The sequence below is a fragment of the Haliotis asinina genome, chromosome 6, assembly GCF_037392515.1.
Source record: "Haliotis asinina isolate JCU_RB_2024 chromosome 6, JCU_Hal_asi_v2, whole genome shotgun sequence".
Taxonomy (NCBI): Eukaryota; Metazoa; Mollusca; class Gastropoda; order Lepetellida; family Haliotidae; genus Haliotis; species Haliotis asinina.
This window is the reverse complement of record NC_090285.1, coordinates 43,399,379-43,423,300: the sequence shown is the minus strand read 5'-3', so window position 1 is coordinate 43,423,300 and position 23,922 is coordinate 43,399,379. Positions and strand designations below refer to the sequence as shown.

The following is a 23,922-nucleotide window of genomic DNA, read 5'->3' as shown; positions in this document are numbered from 1 at the left end:
ACGACTGTTTTGGGAAAAAAATAAACCAATTTTGGTCCTGTATTGCAGACCCCCTACACTGAGATCTCCGCCATTGTCTTCACGAATAAGTGAGTGAGTTTAGTTTTACGCCGCTTTTAGCAATAATTCAGTAATATCAGGGCGGGGACCCCAGAAATGAGCTTCACACATTGTACCCATGTGGAGAATCGAACCCGGTCTTCGAGTGCTGTGAGCATGAGGCTATCCCACTGGTCTTTGTAGACAACACGTCTGCCTGGAAAGCTGAAGGTCGGTGGTTCGATCCCCTGCCGTGCCGTACCAAATGATGCTTATAGATGCTGCTTGTTTGTAACCTGCCTGTCGTTCGGCAATAAGGGGACAGAACATGAATTGGGCGGGTCAGAGTTTGTATACTGTGCCTGAGGTAGATATAAGCGTTAATTAAACTGCAAGATTGTTTCTCAGTGGCCCAGCACTATAAAACCAACGTGTACAAACTCGTACGCACCAAAAAGTCCCGAGAGACAGAGTTATATAACAACGACACTCAGGTTATACGCGAAACTCCAGGTGTATAGTTTCTTTTGTACGTCAGTTTATGTTAACAAGTAATGAGGCGTGTAACTGAAAAGCACTGACGACCAAATGGCTGGAAGTAAATAATTTCAAAGAATTCATCCCATTGTACATGTATGTCGGTCAAACCGTAACTAGGGTCTTCTATTCTTGGAGAAGGTATTTATCAACTTGCTGTGATAGTAAAAGCCAGATTTGCTAGTTAAGGATGACTGGTATATCGGTCGTGGGCATCTTGCGGTCTTCAGAAACTCTCATTCCTTTCATCTTTGCTGGGGATCTCAAAACATCATGCTGGAGGTAGACCAAAGGCGTCATCCCTGTGGGGATTTGGAGCAACCAGCGTCAGAAGGCTGCGAAAATATTACTGAGATAGTGTTAAATAAACCTGAATCGATGTATGACGAGAGTGAGACAGATAAGTCTGTTCCGCTTTCATTGTATTACGTGACTGCGAGAAGGCGACAAGATATGTATTGTATGTAGACTTGCACGCTGTACCGTGGGGAATTTATTTCTGGTGTTGGTGGCGCCGGGTACAGTACCAAGTACACTAGCCCTAGAACTGGGACACCGGACATAGGTTCATGGACAAAGTGAATGAATGAATGAATGAATGAAAGAATGAGTGAGTGAGTGCGTGCCTGCGTGCCTGCGTGCATGCATGCATACATGTGTGCGTTTATTTTCATCGTATATGGAGTCATATTAGTCATTAGAACAGATTTAGGTACATGTATATCATATGAAACATTACAGGAACAACATTGATCTTGATACCAATGTGTTGTATTTATTATATTAGACATATTTTCTTTGAGATTTTTACTAATCTTTTTCGGAATAAATTTAGCAAGCTCCTTTCGGATAACGGAAAACATACTGCATGCGGCTGGTTGGCATGGCTACTTATGGCATTTTGTAAAAATATCAAAGTACCTGGTTCATTTTTAATTCTGTATCACTCTCAAAAAATAAAGTGGTACACTTTAGTAGTAATCACAACGAACTGGTCTTAAACAAAATGTAGCAGGGCGTAGAGTCATCCCGTAGTCATCCTTTCTTTGTCAGGGGTTAACCTCTTGTCATGTGGACAAGGCCTACACCTTCTGATCCGCGGTTCGAATTTCTGCCTGGGACTCTATAAATATGACCGCTACAAATACACAATATGCGTCTCAAACAGTATGTTACACTCAGCTAAAATCACGAAGTATTTGGAGTGTACGTACCCCTTTGAATTTTCCCGCACGCTCGTCCAGTTCTTTACGGTCAGTGTTTAAATCACGGCAAATCATGTAACATTAATGGCGATTCTACAAAAGTTACATTCACTATTTTCTTAGCTTTGGCGAAACCGAACGGGATGGTATTACAATACAATCCGGGCGAGGTGATAAATGTTACTTCGGGCTTTTCTCCCACATTAAACTGATATATCTTCATATTAATGGAATAATGTTCATGTGGCGTGAAACCATACTTTCACAGTCTGAGTTTAGCGATGTAAATGATTTATTTGGTCTGGTTTTTAATCAGTGTATGGCTGTATTACATTCCCAAGCGTGTATTTCAGACCACGTCGGCTTGGGCCATTGTTCGTATACACGCAATCCCTTGTGCTTGACGACATTCGACTAACAAATCACATAGAATTACGTAAACCTAATTATGATGAATGGTAAATGTGCTTTTTGTTTGTTTTGCAATGCAATATTCCAGTCATAATAAATAATCTAGCCTGGCTCAGACAATCCAATGATGAACATCATAAGCATCCCTCTACGCAGTTAGGATACGATGACATCATGACATGCTTGTAGCCTTTTACGACAAGCATGATAGCTGAAGACCAGTTTTAACCCAGATCTTCACGGTCCGTGTGTATGTGTCAGCAGTTGATACACGTGTCACTCATTACGTTATCACATCAGGCTCTTTGTTCATCTGCTTTTATGCAGGTGAGTGATGGGTGCAACGGGAAAGGCAAGACATGCTCACACTTAAACAGAATGAAGGAGTACTGATATACTCCGAAATGGTGTGTTTGTCATAATAAAGAAGTTGACATCCATAAAAGACCCTAGCTCTTCCTTGTGCGTATTACTTCCAAATGCCATTCAAAGACATATTTACCCTTCTTGTGAACACCTGGTGTCATCAGTAAGACCAGGCTGTTTCGAGTTCTTATGATAGGAAAAGAATTGGCCTACTTCCTCTTTCTTAGAAAGCTTTTTTCCTTTCTTAATGTAATATACACTTAGATGAAACATATATGTACAGGAAAACAACACCTGGTCGGAGACTGGAGGCAATAACTAATGTAGTAAAAAGGTAAACAGCTGAGTACATAAACCATAACACATCCTGACAACCGCCTGCATGTAAGCTGGTCACGGTAGACGGTCTTTAATTAGCGTCAGTTTCGTTTCATAATCAAAAATAGGCTCCACACTTGTAAAGAAACTTGAAAAGTATTTACAGCATCAAAGGCAGCACCCTGTCATGCATTGCAGACTGCACACTCTAAAATCTGTTATCAATGATTTAATATAGTTGAGGATCTGTTTCTTATAGCTTCGTGCATTTTGGAGAATACCATTTGTATTTATTGAGCTCGCACAATTGATACTGCTTTCGTAAGCTTATTGTGAGTTTCGAATTTATCAAAAAGGTATTTTGTATAATCTATGGGTGCAATATATGAGATATCGTCTTGAGGTCTCAGGAGGTGGTATCAGAGACAACATTTATCAGTTGAATATTCCGATAAAATTGTTACGATGGCATGCAAAACGTATGAAATTATTGAAGTAACCCAGATGTTAGACAAGATGGCGGACGACAGCGGAATGGTGGATGATGGACTTCCGATACAGGTAGACTGAAGGGAGTTATTGTGTCTGGTAGCATAGCAATGATTAACACCGTTTCCAAAGCATCAAAGGTGTGTGGCTTTGTGTTCACAAGTCATGACAAGTGCATGTGTGTTTAGATGTCACCAAATGGTTTCTTAGAGTGAGTACAGTTTTACGCCACTTTTAGCTATATTCCAGCAATATCACGGCAGGTGGATGGACACCAGGAATGGGCATCACAAATTTTAGCCATGTGGGGAATCGAACTCGGGTCTTCGGCGGGATGAGCGAACGCTTTAACTACAAGGCTACTCCACCGTCCCTGTTCACTTAGAACCTTTTAAGAGAAATAAGACATATACGGGCTCAAAGTGTATATTATGGATATACCTATAGAGGTGGGTGCATTTATGATTGTAAACACCCTTCGTTGCGTATTACCACCAAAACATTTTACAGTTCAGTTCGTTAATGTTCATTGGAATTTGCGCCTTTCGGCCCTCCGTCAGATTGTGACGTGTCATGTGATGATTGGTGTTTGTTTGGTGTATTGTTGTTTAACGCCGCACCAGGCAATATTCCAGTTCTATGGTCCAGTCTACAAATAATCGAAACATAGACAACGCAGTGATTAACATCACGCGCGTCGATCTACGGCGTTGGTATGCGATGACACTAGCCAATCAATTAAGCGGACCCGACCACCCAATCTCGTCAGTCGTATGATAACTATTGGTTGCTGAAGACTTATTCCATCCTGGATCTTCACGAGTTGTGATGATTGGTTTGGACGTGACCCAGTTGAATGAAAAAAAAAATACAATATTGTCACTGGGCCAAATAATAGAAGGTAGCAGTTATTACTGAATGATATATAGCGTTAAATGAAGACACCGTCACATATCAACTCATTTTTTAGATTAGACATTATTATGGTACATTAGCATTGGAACAGTATCTCATTCGTGTCATATAACCCTTCTAAATCAATTATTTTGAGCCTGGCTTATATACTATACTCTTCTCTGAAAGTTGGTGATTCTCAGAAAGCTTTACATATGGCACAACAGGTGGCCGTAGAACATGGGAAAGTTCAAGTGAACAATTTCCACTCGTTTCACCTTATCTCTTACACAGTACTCCATACACCGTTTGAGTTCGATTTAGTGAAAGAGTTGTAAAACAATAATTATATTAAACCTCATTTTTACAAAATTGTAAATATCTTGCAAATACCATCTTCACAAAATTGTGTGAGTGATAGAGTTTAGTTTTACGCCGCACTCAGCAATATTACAGCTACATGGCGGCGGTCTGTAAAATAATCGAGTTTGGACCAGACAATCCAGTGATCAACAACATGAGCTTCGATCTGCGCTATTGGGAACCGATGACATGTGTCAACCAAGTCAGCAAGCCTGACCATCCGATCCCGTTAGTCGCCTCTTACGACAAACATAGTCGCCTTTTATGGCAAGCATGGGTTGCTGAAGGCCTATTCTACCCCGGGACCTTCACGGGTCCACAAAATTGTGTAAATGCCTTGTAAAGATTATAATAGCAAGAGATTTATAAGCTTGTAACTGCAGATTCTTTTTGCACTTTAGTGTCTAATCGTCTACAAGTATGATAGAAAATAAATTACGACAGGTAATTGAGTAAGCGCAAAAGAACAGTTAGAGACAGTAATGTGCTCCTCTAAATGACCTACAGATAGTTTTAAAGGGACAGGTACTGTCAGTATACTTGTTTTCAAGACCTGAATCCATAGCCCGAGGTGATACTGCATATCAGCGTTATATATCATGTACCTGTCAGTGGAGGAAAGTTCACCTGTGTTACCTGTACACATCCACGTTTACACGTACCCTGCAGCCGTGTAGATAGTTACGTATATGAGCCATAAAGTTCAATTTTCACTGGGCCATGCTCAGGCAAAGCGATCCTAGGCTATAACAAATTAGTTCTCTGTATATTTTGCAACTTATAATACGAATGACTTCATTTTAAATGACAAGTGTTTATGTAACTACATCATCAGACGTTCAGTATTTTTTCTTGTAAATTATCAAAACGTATTTTACAACTTTACAATCTTCTATTCGTCATATATGACGCCACCCACATTTAATATCAGTCAAAATAATTTGAGGGTTCAAATATTTGCCAGACGTAAGGATACCATTCTCATTACTTAAACAGTGAGTGAGTATGGTTTTACACTGCTTATTTTTATTGTGTTCATTAAAATTCTGGCAATCTGATTGGTTAACTGGGAACATTTCTTTTAATTTCATTTCCCAATGAATCTAAAAAGCTAAGCCACGCCCACCGAACCGGACTACTTTCGGACCTGAGGAATGTCGGGAATACCTTTACACGGCGATGGAATTCCCTTTCACTCAGGTACCCTAATGAACTTTGGATAAACATTGAAGTGATACATTGTGGTTAACATGAACAAACAACTCAAAATTATCCGTGAGCGTTAATAACGTTGTAACGCCTCGACTAGAGCATGCGCACGATGGAACATCAGTTCATGGCATCGCAATCCCAGTCACATCACATCCTCTTTCCACTTGCGCAAATACTGCTGCCACTAACAATCTCAGTTCCACTAACTTCATGTCATCGGGCTTCATTTCCAATTCTCACTTTTCAAACTGAGTCCTTTAGTTCGCTGGTAATAATTCAAATGTTTGAAAAACAAAGATTCCTGTTTCGATGAATTTGTTTATGTTTAAAGAAGTATTGTTCAAAGCCTATAGTATTTGTTGTTGAATTTAATTATAAAAATTGACTGTGTATTTCTTTCGTTGCATTGAGGTAGGAAACTAAAAACAAGTGTACAAACCTTTGTAAGAATCCGCTACGCGGATACAGTTTGCACATTGGTTTTTAGTTTCATACCTCAATGCAACGAAAGAAACAGACAGTCAATTCTTAATTGGCATTACTCCAGCAATATCACCAAGTGGATCACCAGAAATGGGCTTTCACATATTTTACCCATAAGGGGAAACGAACCCGGGTCTTCCGCTTGACGGACGGACGTTTTAACAAGTAGGCTACCCCAACGCCCACCCAAACAGGAAGCAGTTGTTGATATCTGAATGCACTTACCAGTTTTCAAGTACACTAGCTCTTTATTGTGCTGGGGTGCCGTTGTACAAAGCGACCCTGGGTGACCCTACCTCCCGTACATTAACATAGACTTACGACTGTCGTAACGCTAAGCTTGTTTCGTAACCAGACCCAGGGTGTTTAGAACGTGATTTGAAACCCACCGCATAATTCTTGTGAATAATATAACGAACGTAAGTGTGCAGGTTAACACGTAATATTTAAGTTTAAGTGTTTTAATTGGATAAATGAGGGAGTACTAGGGGTTGGGGGTAGGGGGTCTCTTTCCGCTTCAGGATCATGATTAGGCGGGCTGTTCTTCAAAGAGTAATAGATCTGGTACAGTTACTGCCGAGTCTTCAGAACAGGTCCACTGTGCACAGGAAGTAGGAAGGTGTCCTGTACGTTATCAACACTGACTCAGCATACGGCTAAAGGATCGGGTTTATTTCGAAATTTGTTTATTTTGGCGCACCGTTACAAAGGACACGAAACTACTTTGAATTTCAAGTATTTGAAAAGTAAACCTTGTTGAATTGCTCTTGTTGAATTACTAGTATAAAGGGAATTTGATGGGAAAACCTCTGTTTCTGTTATGGCTGAAAAACTGGTAAATAGTTTCACTACTCAGAAGTAAAGCAATTTTTTAAAACCTCGGCAACAACTGTATAGAGTCACTGAGGAAGTAGTCAAGAAACCTAATCCTCGAGTGGTCATTCCGTCGTAGAGGAAAAGTAGATTAGCCTAATGGGTAAAGCATCGCTCTGTCCGCCCGGTTCCGATTCCCCACGTCTTCACAAAGTGTGTTTGAAATAGTCACAGAATCTTTGCAATGTTCACAAGAAATATCTGCCAAAACAGTCATCTGTACGATTCTTATCGATCCGTATCGATGTCACAAACACATGAAAAGGCTAGTCAAATTTTACCTGCAAAACAGTGGAACATATGTATAATTCCTGAGGGGGGAATTGCAGCGGGCGTATCTTTGAATGGAATGCAAGGAATGTATACTGAACAGCAAAAGAAACGCAACGCTGTTGTCGGGATTCTAAACAGACGACATAAACATGAACGCTCACTTTTACTGCATTTAATTCTTTTCGAAACTTGCGTATCTTTTGCAGTTTAGTATAGTTCAATCATGTTTTAAGAAAGAGTCGTTTGAAATCTTTCAAGTCTTTGAAACTAAGTTAATTTTGAAGTCATCCCTCACTTTGTAGAGGGTTTTCCGCCACCATGAACCTTTATGAGTGAGTTGGATTTTAGAGCCCTTTTTAAAATTCGTTCAGTTATATCACCGTGTTGAAGCTCAATGTGTGTGGAAAGCCCGAAGTTATGCATGCTTCCGACGTTTACCGCTTTCCTGAAAGCCGGTCGCGCATGGTACAGACAACATGAAAACCTTTTGCATATATTTAAATATTAAACTGACGAATGGTTATCTTTGGCCTAATTATTTCTAGTTTAGTGAGGGGAATGGGCTATTTGACTATTTGGGCAATTTCTTATTTTGACCTTGCCAATCCAGGCAGACGATCCAATTCATGCAGTAAACAGTAGATCAGCAAGGACGGGAGCACAATCGGTACCTACTGGTGAAACCAGTTCTTGGTGTCCTTCATCTAGATAAGACGGGGGACTCACCAACTGGTTCCTCCTCGTGTATCGGGAGTTGTCTTGGAGTGATCCTCCCTCGGCGTTGATAGGGTGAACCTACAGAGACTCGGTCTCGGTTGCTCGGTCTCCATGCGAATATAAATGAATCTGACGACACTAAAAGTTTATAAACATCGTTCCTAACTATGATGGCGCTCAACTGTCTGTCAGTTGCTCCAGACTTGCACTAGAAATGATGTCAGTACAGTGTGACATTGGCACCCGTGGTGTGTCACTTAAGAACTTAGAACAACCGGATTCCTCCAAAGGCAGATTGGAAAAAAACGACCTATTATTTTGAATCCGTTTCTGTGTTGTGTACTCTTCTTACAGAGCTATTCCACTTAATTACAGACTATGCGTCCTTACAAATGTGGGGACAATCTGACACTGACGTTCACTTCGGTTTCAACAGAATCTTTCTGCACACGTCGTCAAAATCAAAACACCGGACACTCACTTGATCTGCTTATCCATCCCGTGAAAATCCGGCGTAGAATAGGTCTTCAACAACCCATCCCTGCCACAAAAGGCGACTAACGGGATCTGGCGGAGAGGATCGCTGAGAGGATATTATCAGTTCCCATTTTCGCAGATCGATGCTAATGCTGTTGATCACTTGATTTTCTGGTCCAGACTCGATTATTTACAGACTGCCGCCATATAGCTGGAATATTGCTGAGTGTGGCGTAAAACTAAACTCACTCACAAACTCCGCTTATCCATCCGCCTGAAACATAAGACTTGCTCCAATGTCTCTGGTGCAGCAGCGGTATGTTCCCTCCACAACTGACCGGATTCTCTTGAGTCACCCACCCTCACACAGTGAGTATAATAGCTGTTGTGGGCGTTTTGTGGGTTCAGTTTCCGCTGATTTTATCAATATTCCAGCAATATCACGGTGGGGAAATAGAAGATGTGGGCTTCACTTATTATACCCATGTGGGGGATCGAACCCGGGTCTTCGTCGTGACGAGCGAAAGCTTTCAACACTGGGCTACACCACCGCCCTTAATAATATAATAGCTTGTGGTTAGCAACGTCGGCGCCAACACATCCGATGATGTTACCCGATCCCCCGTGGGCGGAAGCCTGAAGTAAGCTGTTTACACCTGAACTGTCAATGTCCACTCACCTGAGATGTCTGACGTAGGGAACAAACTGTCCTTTCATAATGACCACTGCAGCGAGAGGGCCCATGCAGTGCGTAAACGGGGGCAACGTTGACGAATTTTATAGATTGGGACGTTGTTGGAGTGACCGTTTGTTCAGGGGGCTGAGTGCGGTCTTCAGAGCAGTTGACAGTTGTGTTGTGAACACACCTGTTGAAACTGTGATGGAATGAATTTTTGTAAATATTTCGTACAAATACCCATATCTGTAATATTTTAAAGGTGTAGTTTTAGGGTTAAATCAATAGGTCTTTTTTATTTATAATAATTTATAGCCCATTAATATCTTCACTGATTTGATACTGTTCCGTAGATGAGATATTTCTATATCGTCTCAGTGAAGTTATTTTCATGTCGATATGTGATTGTTAAAGATTTAAATTCGTTGTCTAGATGTAAAGAGTATTTGAGAATTGTCATTAATTATTATCAACGTTCGTTCATTTATATGCAAATTCTATTTGCAAACGTCCCAGAACCGTTGTAAAAATGTTCAGCGCCAATATAGACGTCATCCCGAATAACAGGTGAAGTGAGAACAGACTCAACGGGTCGGCCACCAACGTTTGCAAGATGTATAAGCGAAGTACTATGTGCATGGGCCAGAATGGGTATCCTATCCGTAGTTATTAACATGCTAGATGTGACTGATAATATGTGTCATATTGCATATTGAATATTCTCAAATATATATGTATACATACGTATGTGGGCAATCCCCTTCCGGCTGAAGGCAGCTGTTATACCACGGGGTTAATGAATGTTACATCGCAAACCTAATTGATCACAAGTCAATCTGTGCTTCACGAACATAAAAGACAGTTTATTGATTAGAGAAGATGAAATGTGGCCCATTATTACTCTAGAATATAAAGTGTTAACAGAAATAAACAAGCTTGCTGGATTTTGAAACATTATCTTTTGGCTCTGTCAACACTGTCGACGGACAAGTTTCAGTTTTGCACACGGCACTATCGTCACAAGCATGGCAGACGATATAACTGTGCAGGTGAATGGGTCCTTAGCGGATGATTTCGGGGATATTTTAGATGTGAACACTATCGCAAGAGCCAAGGTAGGAATAAACCAGATCTTGATAAATATTCAGTAACTTTTATAATCTTTCTGTGAAATCGTTTTCAGTTTTAATTAGCGGACGTTTTCATTCATCCCACGAGCAAGTGTTCGGTATGCCGGGCAGACGATCCAACCTCTCACACCTTTCTGTCGCCAACAGGTGTATCAGAAACTGACACGACTTGACAGCAGCTTGAATGGACATTATTCCATGGCTACGACGCTATCTGGTGGTATATGTCACTCGACGTTAATTTTGTAGACACGAATGGTAAATACAGCTTGGAGCCCAGTGTAGGTCATGCACGTGCTACACTTTCGCTGAGTTCGTGGCAACCTGACAGACACCTGTTTGCTGTCGCAAGATTCTGTTCAGTGTCACGTGCTTTGACTTGTCTGTCAACATTGATCAGTTTCAACAATATTGGTAAATGTCTGCGCTTGGGTTGTCGTGTTACGTCATGGTGCTTGATGTTGCCTTGGTTTTTCTCTTCGTAATGTTAGCAGCAGCATTGGCAGCAAGCTTCAGTGTTATCTTATACACAAAAGTATCCTCCTCCTTATCCTCCTCCTCCTTATAATTCTCCTTAACATTATCATCCCTTCATTAATATTGGTGATGGGGTAGCCCAGTGGTTAAAGAGTTTGCTCCTCAGACCAAAGATCCAGATTGGATTCCCCACATGGGTATAATGTGTAAAGATAAATTTCTGGTGTTCCGCGTGATATTACTGGAATATTGAGAACAACAGTCTAAAACCATGCTCACTCACTCACTCACTCCTTTTTTGATAATTGTTGTCAATACATTTGGATTGTGATAGTACAGTCACAGTATATGAGACTCAATTTATATTGTAACCTGTGTATATTAGTATGAAGAAACATACCACCTGTATGCCACTCAGTCACCTTTGCAGTGGGATAGCCTACATGTTTAAATGTTTGCTCATCTCACTGTTTGTCCTAGTTTGATTCCCAGCGTGTTATGTGTGGCTGTGATCATGCTCGAATATCATGTAAACCAATATTAACCATTCAATGGCTACTATAAGTTTGGTAGGCCAGTGGTTCATGTGTTTACTTGTTATACAGAGGCCAGAGGTTGTCGCCTTCTTTGGTCCAGTGTTCATGGTGACACATTTGGCTACAGTACAAGCAACATCATATCACTATTTGTAGATTGAAAAGATTGAAATGCCCATCAGAAATCCTTTTTCTAAGAACAGAACAATCCAGTATTCTGCAGAAGCTATCTCCTTTGTTTTGTAGTTGGTGATGCTAGTTTTGTATTGTTTATCGGCTCAACAAATCCAAGCCACAATAATATAAAACTAAACATAGTTCAAAGTTCTTTCTTTTTTGCCTGAACACTCATTCTTTTAAGTACAAAATCCACCCAAAATTAAGTAAATATCAATGTATTTATGATATCCATTGTGGTTTAAAAGTAAACTCCTGTTTTATAAGGTCTGCAGTTACATTGTGTTATGATGTATCATAATTTTCAGTCATTTGCCTTCAATTCTGTAATCAAAAAATGTGTATGTCCTTTTTCCAAATGTACAATTTCAGGTATATGCACTGTAAGATATTTTCCAAGATGGCCATAAGGGCAACTTTCCCTGTCCAGCTTCCGGAGGTAATTACTATTATAGAATCTGACTAATAAGAAGAGTGTCTTTGTTAGGAGACACATTTGCAAGTAACATTGTGTTGAAAGGCTTAAACAGGATGTGCACATCTATTTGCCAGTAAAAGCATGTGATGTTGATCTACTACAAGGAGTGGGTACTACCAGGATATTGTGCATGTCAAACACTTGGATGCGTTGCCATATTGTTAGGTCACATCAACCTAACCAGCAGTTGTGCGACCCAGCTGAATTAGGGTCTAGTCATGCGCTGACACAAAACATATGTCCATACTGTGCGTTTGTACTGCTACTGGATATGTAGATGCTTATCAGTTAAACGTTTAAAATAAAGGTGGTCTAGCAGGTCTGAGAATGTGTTCAATAAATGAGATTATGTTTGGTTAGTGTATGGGTATTAAGCAATACACCAAATCCCCAAAATACCCTGACAACATGATAATACAGATATTTATGTGTTAAAACAATACACTCTGACTTTATAATAATATAGATGTTTATCTCGTCCCTCCCCCACCCCCCAATACATCCTGACTATATAATAATATAGTTATTTATCTCCTCCCCAATAGACTTTGCCTACATAATAATACAGATATTTTTCTCCTACTCCAATACATCCTGACTGCATAATGAAATAAATATGTATCTCTTCCCCCATAACACCTTGACTACATAATGGTATAGATATGTAGCTCCCCCAGTGCCTCCTGACTACATAATATATAGAGAATGCTAAATGACCTTCCGTGTGATACCATTTTTATTAAACGAGTTAATATTAATGATTTGGTATCAAATGAGCAAAAGCATGTTTGATAACATGGTACATGTATTTCACAAAAGAGAGTTTAGTATTCAGTTTATTACTTGCCAACATAAATTGATAGAAACTGTTGTGAAATTGCCTACAGGGTAAAGACTCCCAGCTTTTGCGAGGCAAGCAAGGTCTAGTACCATTGCAATGTCATTACCATTGTGATGTCATAACTGTGAAGCGTTACGATGTCATGCGTCTAGCGGTATTACCCTAGTGTAATATTGCCATAATAATATTATACTGCAGTATCTTTCAAAGGCGAATAATACAGATAATTATTACCCACATGTTCAAAGTATTGGTAGCTACATACTCATCTCGTGCGTTACATGAGTGTCATATTGTGTTGACCAGATTCATAACGACTTGACCTGAGATTCTAATGATTTGATTAGATAACCAAAGACCTGTCAATTATGTCACATTGTGATGGAACTATGTCCATTCATAACCAACACATGAATTCATTCATTCTACAACTTATATGCATTGTGGGAATGCAAACATTGCGAACACTGCCTTGTCACTGCTTAATTGTGAGTCAAACTGACCTATCCGTGGAAAAACGTGCAGTGTTTCCACCAGTGATGTTAGTGAAGTGAAGCAACTGCAAAGCAAGAAATGGTTTGTTGGGATGTAGTCTACTATAGGCGGGTGTACAAGGTGATGACAAGTGACATCGGTTACCAAGGGGAAGGGGGCATGCGCAGTGACATTATTACCGTTTGACGCAATGCTAAAAGTGTACAACAGTAGAACATTCTTCTGCAATGTCTTTCTGAAGCTGGTTTCGGTTTGAAACCATAAATATGACACAAATACATTATATTGTCAATTTAATGCATGTAAGATGTGGGTAATAAATAAAATACCACACTTGGACGCATTCTATATGAATTATGTGAAACTCATGACCTAACTATGGTATCTGACTGAGCGAAAGTAAGATACCAGTCAGGTACCGTAGCAAGGACACTCATTTCGTATAGTTCATATGTAATGAGACCTCCTGTAGTAGTCTCTATTTATCTCCATCTTCCAATACAGTGTGACGACATAATAATGATACAGATATTTATCTCCTCCCCTCCAATACATCCTGACTACATAATAATTTTGATATGTATCTCCTTTCTCAATACATCCTGACTATATTACTATATAGATATTTTCCTGACATACACCCTGACTTGATAATAATATAGATATTTGTCCTCCCTCCCAATACACCTTTGCTACATAATAGTATAGATATTCATCTCCTATTCCAATGCACTTTGATTCTGTAATAATATACATTTGTATCTCCTCCACCAAGTCACTTCTCTAGATAATACAGTGATTCCTGGATTCTGCGGCAACTTTTTGAGAATTCTGCGGCAAATTTAAGCAAATTCTGTACCCTATTTTTCAATATTCTGCAAAACATTCTGCGGTTAAAATATTTAGGAAAAACAACAAAAACATTATACAGACCTTCATAGTTTAATTCTCAAATACAGATATAAAGTTAAGTCAACAGTACACATCACATCTTGAGTAAGTTTGATAACAAAGTACCAACACCTATTTCTGTGTTTGAGAATTCGTAACTTTGATGAAGACGAACTACTTCCGGCTTCATGCAAATAATTTTATATTTAAACTAAATCTGAAATAATTTCAGTTTTCAGAATGATCGATTTTGAGAACGTAATTACAGTGTCAAATTCACATAATATTATTTGAAAGATGCCTAAAGCTTACTCTATTAATAAAGTATCTTTAATCATGATTATTTTGAAAATGTTGTCACAATACATATGTTAGTCTGTCGTACAGACCCTGAAGTAAATATATCCAAGAAAGCCCACACAAGTCTAAAAAACATGGCAAGTCTAGATTTCCTTTGCTGAAAATAAAGAAAGTCTCAGGGCTCCATTTCATTATATTTTTTTTTCCCACTATGAACGTTTTCTTCAGTAAAATATGTTCATTTCAGAGGCTAGTTGTTAGTCTATACATATGTCAGTTCGTTTTATGTATAACCAATCCTACTTTTCACATTAATTCTACTTCATTTTGGCTGTCAGTCAGTTTTCACTCAAATTAAAAATAAGCAAATTTCCGCGGCAGAAAAGTGGCAAATTCTGCACGGATTCTGCAAGAAAATGCGTTTTCTGCAGACCAGATGTTTTTCTACATTGAATGGTAAATTCTGCGATGTTTTCTCAAACCGTGGAATTGCGGAATCCAGGAGGGACTGATAACAATATGCATATGTATCACATCCCACAATACGCCCAGATTAGAAACTCTGTGTGTGTGTGTGTGTGAGTGAGTGAGAGAGGGAGGGAGAGAGAGAGAGAGAAAGAGAAGTTCACTTATCGCGGGGCCATGGGCTCATGTAGCCTTGAGGTTTGTTTCTCTTCCCCGAGCCTGTGTATCGAAAAACACCCTGAAAAGATGACTACACAGTGGTATCGCCTCGACCCCTATATTCTGACAAGGTAACTGTAAAGCTGTATCTCCTCCGCCGACCGACTAGGTAAAGAGATGTAATGATCTCTTTTTGTTCTTCACTGCATTTGTTATGTCCAAAACAGTCTTTGTCAGCTATTGATGGATCAAATAAAAATGCATACTGGATAATGGAAATACATTTTCCCTTTTAATCAAACATTTATACTGTCTACCCCAATCCCAGACCTAGAAACTGTTCAGTGTATATGCTCACATAATAGGTGATTATGAACAATAGAGCCACCTTTTAAAAAGAATGTACCTCGTGTGTGTGTGTGTGTGTGTGTGTGTGTGTGTGTGTGTGTGTGTGTGTGTGTGTGTGTGTGTGTGTGTGTGTGTGTGTGTGTGTGTGTGTGTGTGTGTGTGTGTGTGTGTGTGTGTGTGTGTGTGTGTGTGTGTGTGTGTGTGTGTGTGTGTGTGTGTGTGTGTGTGTGTGTGTGTGTGTGTGTGTGTGTGTGTGTGTGTGTGTGTGTGTGTGTGTGTGTGTGTGTGTGTGTGTGTGTGTGTGTGTGTGTGTGTGTGTGTGTGTGTGTGTGTGTGTGTGTGTGTGTGTGTGTGTGTGTGTGTGTGTGTGTGTGTGTGTGTGTGTGTGTGTGTGTGTGTGTGTGTGTGTGTGTGTGTGTGTGTGTGTGTGTGTGTGTGTGTGTGTGTGTGTGTGTGTGTGTGTGTGTGTGTGTGTGTGTGTGTGTGTGTGTGTGTGTGTGTGTGTGTGTGTGTGTGTGTGTGTGTGTGTGTGTGTGTGTGTGTGTGTGTGTGTGTGTGTGTGAGATATAACCAGAACACTATCACACTCCAGGTGTATGGAGCATACAGCCATGTCAGTTACAGATATTACCTTGATTGCTACTGTCATAGTCATAGTTCCTTTGATGTGTTTAAGCAGGGGGTTGTTAGGTTTGAAGCAAGGGAATACAAATGCTGCTTCTAAGGTTGGATGAGTGCCAATAAAAAGTCAGTGAGCTATAAGTAAAGTAATGTGTGTATATTAGTGTGAGTGAATGCTTCTTTGTCAGCAATATTCAAGGTGTGTCATGTTGGTCTTGGAATTGTAGTGAATATGATGCTTATCATGCAGGTTTGATTCCTCAAATGAGTACAAAGGGTGAAACCCATTGGTGGGGTTCACTGCTGTGATATTGATGGAATATTGCTAAAAATGGTGTAAAACTAAACTAACTCACTCACTCACTCTCATGACACTGGTATGGACCAGGCAAACCAATAATCAAAAGCAAGAGAAGTGATCAAAAGCACAGGGATAAGATGTTACTGAATCATCTTGACCATCTAATTATTTTTGTTACTGCAATATCTCATGAGCTATTGTACCCAGTATCTTCAAATTTGGTGACAGCCTACTTTGGGGGATTACGCAGACACCCAGTCAGTTTGGGTGACCTTGAAGGAAGGAAGGAAGAGCTTTATTCGGTATTTATGGCCACATGACCAAAAGTACAATTAAATGAGCGTAATATAGCACATGGGCAGGTGAACAAGTTTATACGGGTAGACATAGTTTCAGGTAAATTGCAATATTTTTTAGTAGTTTTACGTTCTTTGTTGCAAGCAACTGAGTAAATTTGGATCTGGTAGGGGATATAATATAAAAATCAGGAATGTACATAGAACGTTGTTGTGAGTAAAATGGACATACGAGCAAGAAATGATACTCATCTTGTATTAAATTACAGTTACATTTATCACATTTAATGTAATCAGAGTTTATCCTATTATAGCGACGGTGTTGAATTTTAAGTTTATGACTCATGCATCTGAATTTAAATAAAACATGTAAAAGATCTTTTTCGTAACAGAACTCTGATATATATTTTTCAGGTTCAAGTACAGATTTATATGATGAGTAATGATTTAAGAATGACGAAGAAGTGATTTTTGCATACCAATTCTGGAAATCTATATCTTTACATCTCTGTTTAAAAACATTTATAAAACTTGTTACCTCGCCACAATCTTGCGATAGCCACACACAAAAAAATCCAGAATGAAGTAAAAGTAAACGTACATGGGATACCCAATTGTGACCACCACTGTCGTCATATCTTTTTAGCAGTTCATAGCATGCCTTTGGGATGCGATAACTTTCCATATCCAGGAGTCTACACCAGTATATTATACAACGGGTGAAATACTGCACACAAAGGTGGCTTCTACCCGTTTCACCGAGTACAATATTTGACAATACATTTTTGCTAACACGAAGGTATCTTTTGAAATAATAGCTGTGCGTTTTTTCAATTTTTTCACGATAAGTAAAACCCCATATTTCTGCACCATAAAGTAAAACTGGTGCAATTTTGCTATCGAATATAGTGGATGCCAGAGACAAAGATATACTTTGATATGTCTTGAATAGAGAAAAGATAGGAAATGAAGCCTTCCTAGCTTGTAAAGCTAATGTTTCACATGCTTTAGACCAGTACAGTTTTGATGTACAGACAATGCCAAGATATTTATAATGAGGTAAAACATTCATGCTTGTACCGTCATAAAACCATTTTTCGTTATTACAGAGGTAACCACCATTCCTGAAAACAATAATGCTGGATTTATCCAAGTTAACCGCTAGACCCCATTTGATACAGAATGAATTTAACGTATCCAATTTTCTTTGTAGACCTATTACTGTGTCATCGATAAGAGTGACGTCGTCTGCAAATAACAGTAAAAGTGTATCATTCATTCCATTTTTCACGAATATTCCTCGTAGGCCACATGTATTCATTTCATCAACTAATTCATTAATAAAGAAAATGAATAGAACAGGACTTAGAATGCCTCCTTACCGTAGTCCCGATGATGTCGAAAATACGTCTGAGCGCACACTACCTATTTTCACACAAGCAGATACCTTATCATACATACTTTTTAAAATTCGTATTATTTTCCCATTTATACCTTTGGAGATAAGAGCATATAGAAGCTTGTTTCTGTCTACATAATCAAAAGCCTTCCGAAAGTCTATGAAAGCTGCGTAAAACTGATGTTTCGGTTTTCTTAAATACTTTTGGCATAATGCTTGCAGAACAAACATATTATCAACTGTTGAGTAATCAGGTCTAAATCCAGCTTGACATTCATGTTATATTTCGTTGAGCTTATTTTCAAAGTCAACATGACACTTTGGCCACAGTTCATATTCTTGTTAACGCAATATCACATGAACTATTGTACCCAATATCTTCAAATTTTATGCCAGTCTGCACTGAGGGAGTACGCTGACACCAGTCAGTTTTGGCGACTTTGAGCTTATCTTCAAGGTCACCACAACATTTTGGCCATTTTGTTACATTCTTGTTAACATGATATATCATGAACTATTGTACCCGGTCTCTTCAATTTTGGTGACAGCTTACATTGGGGGATCACACAGATACCAGTCAGTGTTGGTGACCTTGACTTTATTTTCAAGGTCACTATGACACTTTGGCCACTTTTCTGTTTCTTCTTACCGCAATATCTCATGAACTATTGTACCCAATATCTTTAAAATAGTTGACAGCCTATATTGTGGGATTACACAGACACCAGTCAGTTTTGGTGACCTTGAGCTTATTTTTCAAGGTGAGTCTGCATTGGGGGATTGTGCAAACATTAGCTGATTTGGGTGACCTTGATCTTATTTTCAACATGACCACAACACTTTGTCCACTTTTTGAACTGATGTTAACGGAATATTCCATAAAACATTGCAACCAGTGTCCTCAATTTTGTTGACAGCATACATTGGGTGATTATCCAGACACCAGTCATTTTATGCATCTTGTGTGTGAGAAAAAAGTAAAGAGTAATGAATATCATGTAAATATTTCATTCTTCTTTGGCGGCAGGGGGCATTGCCATTTTAGTAGCAAACACTTGTTTACCCGGTATTTTATTTTTATTTTAGAATGTTTTCTCTATGAAGAAAAAATTCCCACAGGCTTGTATAGCTATTGGGATTCTAGACGGAGAGGCATAACATGTTTATTGACTTGAAATGGGAATTTGATGTTACCGAGTGTAATATGGTTTTGTGACATAGATTATTTGGTAATTTTAGTTGATATGGAATGATCATTGCTTTGTTAGGTTGCTACAAGGAGTACTATGTACAAAGTGTATTGTGGGTGATAAGAGGTGTAATATTGGTGTATAAGGTTACAGTGACTGGTGTTTTGCCCTGATGCACAATATATCTCAAATACGCAGTGAATTTAGAAGCTTGTGTTTTTGTTGATGCGATGCTACTCATCCCTTAGTTCAGATAATCTAAGCTTGTAATTTGCTGTTGTTCACAAGTATTGAGTATATTGTTTGCCAGGTAACCGCTCATGAAAGTTCCGTACTTAAGTTGACTCCCAGAAATATTTCATGACATCAGGAAGTCATGATGATTCCTTAATGTTCATATCAAGGGCAAACACTGAATGCATGAGGTGTAATAAGAGGTATAATATGGGCTTGAAGCATGACTCAAGAGGTAATATGGATATGTAAGGGAGATAAAGGTGCAATATAGGTGTGTAATATTGGTGTATTAGGGTCCTGTGACATGTAATATGAGTAAGTAAAGTTGCTACAATGTGTAATATGTGTGTCTAAGGGTTTTGCAAGATGTGATTGTTATGTCAAGATATTTTACACCAATGGGTAATCACAAACTTATGTCAGCTTTAATAAATGCACTCGATCCTCGGACATCTATCTCACAGTTACACACAAAGCTGACCTCCAAACATGTTTTAAGCACGCAAGTAAGGATGATCAAGTCAAGGAATCTTCAAATATGTTAAGGCAAGATACCTTGTGATCAATAATGTGTCTTCTCTCGGTGAGAGGAACTTGCATGTACTGAAAATTAACCCTTCATAGCTGGTGTCCTCTGACAGTTTTATTATAAAATTATTTAAAACAAAACAAAACAAAACTTTACACCAATATGCAGCTGTTCACATGCATGCTATTTGCACATGCTTTATTAGCAACTTAATACATGATCCTCATGCAATTAAGCTGGATAAAGTTTGCAGTTACATGTATTTGAGAAATCATTCCTCAATGTAACCCTTCCTCCCCTCTCTCTCTCTCTCCCCCCTCTCTCTATCTCTCTCTCTCTCTGAAGATCAGGACAACGTTAAAACAGGTTTACATAAATCTTGACAAAGCCTTTTAACCATGGTAAAGGTGAAAGTGGTACAATTGAAACATTTAGCAGCAAATGTTACATAAATATCTGCAGGTGATCTGAGCCAACTCGATTAGCCTTTCTGTGGTGTTTCAGAGCATATCATGCTACTTCAAAAGTATGTAGTTTATGTCAAGTCAGTTTGTGTTAGTGGAACTTGAGGATTGAGTTTCAAAGTCTAGAGCTCTCTCTATTTGCACAGACAAGTCCTACAAACAGAGATTTACTTGACATGCTGTTACTAAATCTGTAATCAAACCTCGACAGTTTGATGGCGAATTGTCTTTCTTGAAGGCTTGTAGATGAATTTATCCTGACATTGTAGAGACAGGATTGGTTTGTTATGAGTTAAACTGTCAGTTATTTTACAAAGATGTTTCTAATATGATTTATATTTTATCTTATCTAAGGTATGGCTTTTGTTGCCGATTAAACAGCATCAACATAGAAATGAAAGAGTGTGAGTGAGAGTGTGTGTGTGAGTGCGTGAGTATGGTTTTTAGCAGTAATGTAGCATTATCACAGCAATATCCTGGCAGGAAATACCAGAAATGGGCTTCACACATTTCACCCTTCCTTCGGCATGATTAACCACTAGTCTGCCCACTGCTCAGAGCTTAAATACCCGTGAAGGTCCCAGGGTAGAGTAGACCTTCAGCTACCCATGCTTGCCATGAAAGGTGACTATGCTTGTCATAAGAGACGACTAATGGGATTGGGTGGTAAGGCTCGCTGACTTGGTTGACACATGTCATCGGTTCCCAGTTGCGCAGATCAATGCTTCTATTGTTGATCACTGGATTGTTGATTATTTACAGACTACCGCCATATAGCTGTAATATTGCCGAGGGGGCATAAAACTAAACTTACTCACTCAGAGCTTAAAATGCAAAAACAACTTTGGAAAGACATTATTGTTGGCTTTTGACTATAATGCATGTAGGAATGTGCTTAAATACTTTCATATTTGTAAAGTTATTTTTGTGAGTTTGTTTGAATCCCAGATTGGTCATGAATATGTTGCTTGGTTTGTCTGCACTGTACCCTTCCGTGTGGGTTTCACTGAAGTGGTAAATGTGTTATGCCTGTATTGCTTAGGGGTTTAGGGATTTCGGGCGTTAGGGTAGCGTCGTTTTTAAAGCCATCGCTCATCATGCCAAAGACCTAGGTTTGATTCCCCACATGGATACATTGTGTGGTGCCCATTTCTGGGGTCACCCACTGTAATATTGCTTCAATGTTGCTGAAAGCAGCACAGAACTAAACCTACTCACTCCCCTGCAAAGATCCAGATTAGAGTTTATCTTCAGTAACCCTTGCTTGCCGTTAGAGGTGATGAATATGATCAGATGTTCAGGCTTGCTGACTTGGTTGATACATCATTTTATCCTAACTGCATGGATCAATGCTCATGTTGTTGAGTTAATGTGAACATTTTTAAGGAAAAACATACTTTCTAGGGTTGTTTGATGTTAGAGTTTGAAAGTACAATACTGACGAATCTATTGATATCAATTTCCATTTTGCAAGTTTTACAGACTCTAGATGTTGCTGTATGCTTGATGCAATGTTGTAAGAATCTGTACCAAGATGTCACACTCACAAAATACAAAAAGTTCTTGTCGATAAAGTTTTCAGCTTGTTTTCAGCGTTGAAGAATTGTTTGGCTTTTGAGAACTCCTCTTGACTGGTTTACATTGTTAGCGTTTTTTCTCTAGATTATACATAACTGTAGACTTGATTCAGAAAACTGTAGCTTCTTTTTTAGCTGAAGAGGTTAAGTTAATAAGTATTACATTCTACCATAAAATGAACCTATCCACATCAGTTCAGTTTTTGAAATACCACGCTGACAATAGGAGTTCATTTTGTACAAATACTGTCACTATTTTCTCATATCTGAAAGTGAAGTTACAACTTTAGAATGAAGGAAAATGCTTGTTGCATCTTCTACCAGATGTTCAGGTCCAAATGTTATGCTTTGAATATTAGGTACAGTTGAGTTACCTCCCTTGATATGCTTGCCCCACTGTGACTGCTGTCATTGAGCTGCAAGGAAATGTGGACCAGATGATGTATGTATTGTTAAAAAAAACTCTGTGTTTATTTATAAATTACCTATGTAACATTTTTCTAAGTTATTTTATGAAATACTTGCTTTAATTCATTTTTCTGAATTGATAATACAGGCAATTCACTTATGGCTAAATTTAAAATGGTTAATTTTGCTGTCTCTTGGATGTCCAACAAGTGGTGAAAAGATTCAGTGATATCAGTTCTCTGGAGATAATGATAGCATCTATAAACTGTATACATAACACAGCATTAAGGATGCACCCTTGGAAGTCAAGATTGGATTCATTCAATACATGATATGCTTGCTTCTGTATCAGTTTGTATCATTATAAAACTAGTTTGTTTATCTCACTATCAAACTGTATAAACCCTGATGCTGTTAGTTTTAGCAAATTTTATGAAATGTTTGTTATTATACGTTTGATTATTATGTGTAAAATGATATATTATGAAACATGTGAAAGTGAAGTTTGAATAGGATTTTCTGTTGTTTGGGGTTTGAAAATTAAGGATTATTTCGCGGACATGTATTTTCTACAAAACCATGTTTACTTCAAAACTATTCATCATGAACACAATGCAGAAAGTGTGTGCTGTTCCTGATTTCAAGTTGAAATATATGTCAATTTCTGATTACTTCATGGTTTAGATTTGTATTGAGGTATTTCTTGTGTCTACGTTTAACAGCTGCTGACCATAGACATCCTTAACTTCTCACAGTAGCATGTAAGTCTTTCCTTGGTTCATACACAAGACGTTAGTATGCTGACCCTTGTCTGGAATTCTGAAGATCTGCACTTTCTCAACTTGAACTGTTTAACGAACCTTTGGATTTGCCACAGGTTGGGTAATCTAATGAATTGATAGCGTTTCAACTGAGCATTAAGTAGCTTTGTGGTACTGATTTGCCAAATGAAGAATATTGACTGAAAACTGAGGATAGAAATATTGACTTCTCAAACAGCAGTTTGCTCGACTAACAGTTTCTTCTGTGGAGCATTTACCAGAAATGTAATTCAAATGTTTGTTATGCTCTGCTCATGGTGTTTGAAATTTATGTTAAGTTTTAGTTGCATCTTCCAGCTTGATAAGGGGCAGTGGGGTAGTCTAGTGGTTAAAGCATTCGCTCATCACGCCAAAGACACGGGTTTGATTCCCCACATGGGAACAGTGTTTGAGGCCAATTTTCTGGTGTCCCCTGTTGTGATATTGCTGGAATATTGCTGAAAGCGGCG

General features: G+C 38.8%; 1 protein-coding gene across 3 annotated transcripts in view; it reads left to right on the top strand.

Moving 5' to 3' along the window:
• LOC137288283 (four and a half LIM domains protein 2-like) overlaps nt 1-23,922 on the top strand; it is a 150,852-nt gene that overhangs the window by 12,427 nt on the left and 114,503 nt on the right. The window contains exon 1 of one of the 3 annotated variants that reach the window (XM_067820772.1): nt 10,343-10,448. The exons of 1 other annotated variant lie outside the window; for it this stretch is intronic. In XM_067820772.1, the coding sequence (XP_067676873.1) occupies nt 10,359-10,448 (90 nt within the window). In that variant the 5' untranslated portion in view covers nt 10,343-10,358. Of the gene's footprint in view, nt 1-10,342; nt 10,449-23,922 lie in introns of those variants that run through there. One more of the 3 variants, XM_067820770.1, reaches the window with a different exon arrangement.